The sequence below is a fragment of the Cynara cardunculus genome, assembly GCF_001531365.2.
Source record: "Cynara cardunculus var. scolymus isolate 2C chromosome LG 17, CcrdV1, whole genome shotgun sequence".
In the NCBI taxonomy this organism is placed as follows: domain Eukaryota; kingdom Viridiplantae; phylum Streptophyta; class Magnoliopsida; order Asterales; family Asteraceae; genus Cynara; species Cynara cardunculus.
The window spans coordinates 5,686,556-5,695,395 of record NC_037544.1 but is presented as its reverse complement, the minus strand read 5'-3'; the positions used below and the strand labels follow the sequence as shown (position 1 = coordinate 5,695,395).

At 38.8% G+C, this 8,840-nt stretch overlaps 1 protein-coding gene across 1 annotated transcript in view; it reads left to right on the top strand.

Moving 5' to 3' along the window:
- LOC112500536 (endo-1,4-beta-xylanase A-like) overlaps positions 1-7,846 on the top strand; it is a 14,248-nt gene extending 6,402 nt beyond the window's left edge. Inside the window, exons 2-8 of the mRNA XM_025104039.1 lie at positions 507-559; positions 745-967; positions 1,060-1,223; positions 1,416-1,514; positions 1,615-2,296; positions 7,020-7,117; positions 7,266-7,846. Coding sequence (XP_024959807.1) covers positions 507-559; positions 745-967; positions 1,060-1,223; positions 1,416-1,514; positions 1,615-2,296; positions 7,020-7,117; positions 7,266-7,634 — 1,688 coding nt within the window. The 3' untranslated portion in view covers positions 7,635-7,846. The remainder of the gene's footprint in view (positions 1-506; positions 560-744; positions 968-1,059; positions 1,224-1,415; positions 1,515-1,614; positions 2,297-7,019; positions 7,118-7,265) is intronic.
- Positions 7,847-8,840: the final 994 nt, after the last annotated feature.

Below are 8,840 nucleotides of genomic sequence, written 5' to 3'. Positions count from 1 at the left end.
AAAAAATGAGGAATTTCAAATAGTTAATTTGATACTAATATCGATATTTTTTGTCAAATTTTTATGATATAATCAAACATATATTTTATTCAAAAATAAAAACATCATCGCTTTCTCAAAATCACATAAAGTCATATTATAACATCGACTGAGATAAATAATAAAATGAAATATTAAAAACACGATGTATCTCGCTGCATTGCACGAGTACGCTTCTAGTATATATATATATATATATATATATATATAACGTTTAAAATATTAAATTAACAATTAAAAAATTAATCAACTAAACATAAAATCAATTGTTTTGATTTTCCCTTGAATATAAAAATCAAAGAAATAAATAGCAAGACACGTTACTCTGTTGTTGACACACAAAAGTCAATTACGTGGCTACTGAAACTCAGTTTCATGTCCAAATTTAGACACCTTTTTCTTTCAAATTTATATAATTCTTTCGGTTTGTGTATTTTGTTCTCTAATAAAGAAGGTTTGGTGCACAGGATTCGTAGTAAATGCTTATGCAGTGCCATATGATTATGGTTATACCGCTGAGGTAACTTCGAATTCCACGTCTTTTCTACCAACTCCTTTGCTTTTTCTTGTTTCACCTCACACTCATCATATCCAAGAGGGTCTCCAAAATCTTCAATGCCCTTGTAAAGGACTTGAAAACAGGTGATCTGTCTTCAAACACCCAAGCTTTATTGCCTGTAAACATAATGCTTGATCTTTTTGCAGTGCTTAAAGAATCCCAATAAGCCGCAGTATGATGGGGGAATCGTCGTTAACCCAGAGCTGAATGATGGAGACAAGGGTTGGACTTCTTTCGGCAATGCCAAACTACAGATTCGAAGATCGGAAACTGGAAATGGATTTGCGGTGGCTTATCGAAGGAACCAATCGTTTGACAGCATCTCTCAGGAGTTTTTCTTGGACCACCAAAAACTCTACACGTTTTCTGGTAATTGAGATGTTTGATTTGCTTGAAAATGGGAAGTTTTAGTTTGTGTTTTTGCTTTTGATGATTCGAATTTGGATGGAATATGAATGCAGCTTGGGTGCAAATAAGCCATGGGGATGCTACGGTGGTTGCTACATTTAAAACACCAACAGGCTATTACAATGCTGCTGCCACCAAAGCTATATCTGGTTGCTGGTCCATGCTTAAAGGTGGCCTCACCGTCAATGACTCCGGCACTGCCCACCTCTATTTCCAGGTACATTAATATAAGGTTCAGAGTTTAGGGTTTTATAGATTTCTAGCTCGCCTGTAAATATGATCTGTTTTATAAGACATCATATATGTATGAATAGCATCCACAAAGGAAGGTTTAAGATATACAGCCATATTTGGTGTCTGTAAAACCAATTTTGTTGTGTTGCTCTAAACATACACTTGTTTTCTATAGAGCGAAAATCCATCGATTGATATATGGATCGACAGCGTTTCTTTACAACCCTTCACCCAAGAGGAATGGAAGTCTCACCACTCTCAGAGCATTGAAAAGGTGCAACCAGAAGACATCTTCTTCAAATTTATACCAATCATTCATCATATCTGATCAACCAAATGTATGTTAAGTTCTTCAATTTTCTGATCAATGGCAGGTTAGGAAGAGTAAGGTCAGAATTCAAGCAGTTGATGGTAAAGGCAAACCCCTAGCGAATCGAACACTGACCATCCAACAAAAGTTTGCAAAGTTCCCATTTGGATGTGCCATTAACAAGAACATCCTAAACAACCAAGCCTACCAAAACTGGTTCACTTCAAGATTCAAGTACACCACCTTTGAAAACGAAATGAAATGGTACGCCAACGAACCTATCCAAAACTGCGAGGACTACACAGCAGCCGATGCTATGCTTCAGTTCACTAAATCACACGGGGTTTCCGTRAGAGGCCATAACGTGTTCTGGGATGACCCCAAGTATCAACCAAGCTGGGTTCCAAATCTCCAGCCATCACAACTGGCGGCTGCCGCCAACAAGAGAATAAACTCCGTGATGAGACGATACTCGGGCCAAGTGATTTCATGGGACGTWGTGAATGAGAATCTGCATTTCAATTTCTTTGAAAGCAAGCTTGGTAAGACTGCTTCTTCAAAGTTCTACACRCAGGCTAGAGCKCTCGATAGAAATGCGGCTTTGTTCTTGAATGATTATAACACCATCGAAAGCCCTGGTGATACCAAGTCATCGCCTGATAGTTACTTGTCGAAAATCAGAGAGACTCGATCAGGGGGTTATCGTGGGACCTTATCGATCGGCTTAGAAGGTCATTTCAGCGGGCAAGTCAATATTGTTGAAGAAGTCTTACTCTAGAATAAGTCATAGCTAGCTTCTAGGAGTAGTCAATAAAGACTTGGTCATAGCTAGTTGTTGCTTTTTGTTAGCTATTCTTTTGCTTTTCTGTTGCTTTTCTGTTTCAGCTACTAGGCTATATATATAGCCCTTCTTTCTTGAATAAATAAATGAAGCATTCGCAGCTGCAAAACCTGTTTTGTGCTTTATTTACTTTACAAATTGGTATCAGAGCCACACCGGGCCTGATAGAAGGAGTGTAAAAGGAGATAAGTAAGAAGAGAAKAGAAGAGAAGAAGTTGAGAAGCAGAACAGTTTTTCAAGGAAGGCTGTTTAAGCAAATATGACGACTAATGATAAGAGTCTTCCTGTAATTCCACAATTCGATGGCGTCCACTATGACCATTGGAGCGAGCTGATGGAAAATTTGCTTAGAGCTAAAGGGCTATGGAGTCTGATAGAGAATGGTTTCACGGAACCACGAACCGGGGTCGTGTTAAATGCTGATCAACAGAGGTCACTGCAGGAGGCAAAGACCAACGATTATAAGGTAAAACACTTCTTGTATCAAGCTATTGATCGAGTAGTGTTTGAACAGATTCTTGATAGAAGAACATCGAAGATAATTTGGGACTCCATGAAGAGTAAATATGRAGGGAATGCTCGAGTTAAGAGGTCTCTTCTTAATACATTAAGGAGAGAGTTCGAGGTTCTGGAAATGAAGAAGGGAGACACAATCTCGGAGTATTTTGCAAAGGTAATGGCAATCACAAATCAGATGAGAAGCAATGGGGAAACAATGCCAKATTCCAAGGTTGTGGAGAAGATTCTGAGAACGTTAACCGACAGATTCACATATGTGGTCATCTCAATTGAAGAATCCAAAGACACGGATTCAATGACCATCGATGAACTACAGAGTTCTCTTATGGTTCATGAGCAGAAATTCAAGAGGGCAKAAAAGGAAGAAGAAGATCAGGTGTTGAAAGCTACGCTAGACAACGAAGGATACAATGCTAGAGGRAGAGGTCGTGGCTATTTTCGAGGACGAGGCCGGGGAAGAGGCCGAGGAAGACAGCCCTTTAATAAGAGCATAATTGAGTGCTACAAWTGTAACAAACTTGGGCACTTCCAGTATGAGTGTCCAAGTTGGAACAACAATGCACATTATGCTCAAGTAGATGAGGAGGAAGAACTTGTCCTTATGGCGCAAGTGGAGATGTCTGATGATGAAAGGGAAGAAGATATAGAGTGGGCCTTTAGGACTCACGTGGAAGATGAAAATAGAGCAAATGCTTGGTTTCTCGATTCAGGATGCTCAAATCATATGAGCRGGGATAAGAACTGGTTCTTAAACATTGATGAAAGTGTCAAACGCGTMSTCAGGCTGGGAAATGACACCAGAATTGCAGTCAAGGGTAAAGGAAACATCAGACTAAAGGTAGGAAGTCTGGTACAGGTGATTACAAACGTTTATTATATTCCCGAATTGAAAAACAATCTCCTTAGTGTGGGACAGTTGCAAGAAAGTGGCTTAACAATACTAATCAATAATGGAGAATGTAAGTTATACCATCCACATAGAGGACTCATCATGAAGACAAGAATGAGAGCCAACAGGATGTTYGTATTAACAGCTGTTACTATGGCGAATGCAACACATACGACTCTCACCCCAACTTGCTTTCAAGCAAATGCCGAYGACACACTYCATCTTTGGCATTRCAGGTTTGCTCACTTAAACTACAAAAGTTTAAAAACCATGCAGTGTCAAAAGATGGTCGAAGGGCTGCCGGTTCTCCCAACCACTACTGAAGACGGAATTTGCACAGATTGTTTAGTTGGAAAACAACACAGGGAGAATATGTCTAAGACAAGTTCTTGGAGAGCAAATAAACGACTACAGCTGGTTCATGCGGACATYTGTGGTCCGATMTCTCCTACATCCAATAGTGGGAAGAGGTATGTATTTACTTTGATTGATGATTTTAGCCGTAAAGTTTGGGTTTATTTTCTGACAGCCAAATCAGAAGCCTTCGAGTATTTCAAGAACTTTAAACAAAGTGTGGAGAAGGACAGCGGTGAGTCAATAGTTTGCCTACGAACAGATAGAGGAGGAGAGTTCACATCACTTAAATTCAACAAGTTTTGTGAACAAAATGGCATCAGAAGGCAGCTGACAACTGCATACACCCCTCAACAAAATGGCACAGCAGAAAGAAGAAATCGGACGTTGATGAATGGAGTAAGAAGCATGCTATCTGAGAAAAAAAGTTCCCAAGAATTTTTGGCCTGAAGCTGTTCAATGGTACGCTTATGTTATGAATAGAAGTCTCACAGCTGCAGTAAAAGGAAAAACACCGGAAGAAGCCTGGAGCAATATAAAACCAAGTGTTGATCATTTCAGAGTGTTCGGTTGCATAGCTCATGTCCACGTTCCTGACCAAAGAAGAACCAAGCTGGATGATAAAAGCGTCAAGTGTGTCTTATTTGGAGAAAGTCCAGAATCTAAGGGTTATAGGCTGTATGATCCAGTAGCCAAACGAATAATTGTGAGCAAGGATGTTCTTTTTGAGGAAGACAAATCTTGGAACTGGAGCAACGGTCAAAACCAGCAAGGAAGCAAGACTCTTGAATGGGGAGAGGCTGATAGTCTTAATGAAAATACGATCAGAGAAGAGACGACTACAACCCCTGTGCAAAGTGTACAACAAGATGCAAGTTCAGTGGAGATGCCAACTGTAGAGCCAGTAGAGACGACTACAACCCCTGTGCAAAGTGTACAGCAAGATACAACCGAAAGAATGCATAGGCCCCCAAGACGACTTGATGATTTCGTAACAGGAAGTGGTTTGGGACTCTCAGATGAAGAAGAAGAAGGAGAAGAAATGAATAACTGGTTGTTATTCACATCTGTGGATCCTGTTGACTTCAACGAGGCAGTAAAATGCACRAAATGGCAAGATGCAATGAAGTCAGAAATCCAAACAATTGAGAGAAATGATACATGGGAGTTAGTTGAACTTCCTACAAATGCAAAGAAGATTGGTGTCAAATGGGTATTTAAAACCAAGTATAACGAACTTGGAGAGGTGGATAAGTACAAGGCAAGATTAGTAGCGAARGGGTATGCACAAGAACAAGGAGTTGACTACAATGAAGTCTTTGCACCAGTTGCAAGATGGGAAACTATTAGACTTGTAATTGCTCTAGCAGCACAGGAGGGCTGGAACATACACCAATTGGACGTTAAAAGCGCGTTCTTACATGGAAAATTGCTTGAAGAAGTATATGTTAGTCAACCAYGAGGCTTTGAAAGGAAGGGAGAAGAACATAAAGTGTATCGATTGAAGAAGGCTCTTTACGGTCTTAAGCAGGCCCCTAGGGCTTGGTACYCAAGAATTGAAGCTTACTTCAACAAGGAAGGCTTTGAGCGATGCTCTTTCGAACACACTCTCTTCATTAAACATGGTAAAGACAATAAAATTCTCATCATCAGCTTATATGTGGATGATCTTGTCTTTACCGGTAATGATGCTAACATGTTCAATCAATTGAAGAAATCTATGATGAAAGAATTTGAAATGACAGATCTTGGAAGGATGAGTTTTTTTCTTGGTGTAGAAATTTTGCAGAGAGAAGATGGTATTTTTATCAGCCAAAAAAAATATGCATCTGAAATTCTCAAACRTTTTGGTATGTTTGATAGCAACTATGTGAGAAACCCAATTGTTCCTGGTGCACAGTTGGTGAAGGATGAATCTGGAAGAAAAGTGAATGTGACTCTCTTTAAACAAATTATYGGAAGCCTTCGTTACTTAACCGTAACAAGACCTGACTTAATGTTTGTTGTAGGGTTGATAAGCAGGTTCATGGAAGATCCCACACAACTGCATTTGCAAGCTGCAAAGCGTGTATTGCGATACATCATWGGAACTCTAGACTCTGGAGTGTTCTATAAAAGAGGTGGGAAAGCAACCTTAGTCGGRTACACTGACAGTGACTATGCAAGGGATCTTAATGATCGAAAAAGTACATCAGGTTACGTATTTATGCTTGGAGGAGGTGCTATTGCATGGTCATCTAAGAAGCAACCAGTGGTAACTCTTTCAACCACCGAGGCAGAGTATGTGGCAGCAGCATCTGCAGGGTGTCAAGCAATATGGATGAGAAGGCTACTGGAAACATTGACGTTTCCACAGGAGGAAGCTACAGTCGTGTTCTGTGATAATAGCTCAACCATCAAGCTTTCTAAGAATCCTGTTCTACATAAAAGAAGCAAGCATATTGATGTAAGATTCCACTTTCTACGTAATCTTACGAATGAAGGAGTGATAGAGCTTGTCTTTTGTCTATCAGAAAGTTAGGTTGCAGATATCATGACAAAACCTTTGAAGCTTGATGCATTTGAAGGACTTAGAAAGCAACTTGGAATTACGAGCATAGCTGAGTTAAACTGCAAGGAGAATGGAAAGCARTTTACAGGAGGGAATTGTTGAAGAAGTCTTACTCTAGAATAAGTCATAGCTAGCTTCTAGGAGTAGTCAATAAAGACTTGGTCATAGCTAGTTGTTGCTTTTTGTTAGCTATTCTTTTGCTTTTCTGTTGCTTTTCTGTTTCAGCTACTAGGCTATATATATAGCCCTTCTTTCTTGAATAAATAAATGAAGCATTCGCAGCTGCAAAACCTGTTTTGTGCTTTATTTACTTTACAAATATACCATACATGAGATCTGCCATTGATAAAGTTGCTAGTTCAAAACTGCCCATTTGGATCACTGAAGTAGATGTTGGGGCTGGATCGAATCAGGTATTTCGGGTTCAAACCTGCTTTTTTTACATTTCAAACACAAAAATTATAAGACTTGCATGTTCTTTCTTATATGATCAACTAATCACAAGTAATGCATTTGTCAAAAGTAATGAAGCAAGATTTTTACAATTAATTTGAATGACAGGCAGCAATTTTGGATCAAGTTCTAAGAGAAGCGCATGCACATCCAGCCGTGAATGGGATCATTCTTTGGTCAGCATGGAGTCCAAACGGCTGCTACAGAATGTGCTTAACCGATAGCAGTTTTCGGAACTTGCCCACCGGTGACGTCGTAGACAAGATTATTCGCGAATTCTTTGGTGCAGTCGTTACAGCCACCACCGATGCTAACGGATTCTACGACACTTCTTTACTTCATGGAGATTACCAGCTTTCGTTTGCGGAATTTGATCGTTACCAGCCTCATGAAAAAGATTCGAATTCCACATGGATCTCTCATAATTTTAAGGTTGAAGCTTCTGATGACATGTTGCACATCAAAATCTTGGCTTAATAACTTCATGTTTGGATATTAATTGGTAGCCAAAGCATGAAAGAAAAGGTGAAGATAAATGGAAGTGTTGAGTGATTTCAGAAGTACCCTCCTTAGATGCAAATATCCAACCTATTAGAATAACTAGACAAGGGCATTTTAGTCTTTTTTCCTTGTATGCTTTTGTTTCTTTTTGATGAATTTCTTCAGAATCTAGTATTCTCCTTGACTGTCTGTATCTTTGTGAGAAAAGAAATATACAATAAATACATGATTCTCCATCTACTTGTGTCATTTCCGGTCATTGCTTAAAGATTAAGTCAAAAACAGACATAGCTTAATGACGGAGCAGCACTTAAAGTTAAGCGACTGATCCAATTCTGCTTACACATCGCCACAACTTGTACAGTTAGTCACCATCACCCGGGTGTTCTTATTTTCAAGAGGGGTGTTTAAAAACTCGATCAACTCAACCCAACGTGAAATAATTCAACTTGAAACAACCTGGTGTCTAATTAAGTTGTAAGATTTTTAAATCGTGGGTATTGGATTGATACTGTATTACTTTTATTTAAACTCAACCTCACCCGATGAATCCAATATATCCTTTTATTTTTTTTGGATTTAATATGATTGTCTAATCAAGTTGTAAGATCTTCAAATATTTTTTTGAGTTAAGAGCTTGAGCTCGATGCTCGTTTATGAGTTCGTATTTGCAATCGGTTAACTCGTTTATCGGTTTGAGATCGATAATTCTTATATATGAGCATGTTTGGCTCGAACAAAGGTATTCTCGAATGGCTCGTCTTGGCTCCACTCGACTCAAAAAACTGACTCGAGTTTTGGAACGAGCCGAGTCGAACATAAGTGTTATAAAGCTCGTCTCGTTAAGTTAAACGAGTCCTATTTTATGTTCGAGATCAAATCAAACTTGAATAGCTCGTTAAAAGTTCGAATCGTTTACACCTCCAAATGACCCTATAATTACCCAAACCCATTTATTTTTTCAGAAACTTGCAAGAGAATTATATGATTTTCACAATATAAAAAGTATGTTTTATTTGTTTTATGGATGGTTGTAAGAGTCTACTTATGCACGAATTTTATCAAGGATGACCTTCTTAAATGTAATTTTGTTATGTGATAGTTTATTATTTTTCAATTGAAGGTCTAATTTTGAATTTTCATCGGCAATGGTTTGGTGATTTTATATATTACCGACATAAT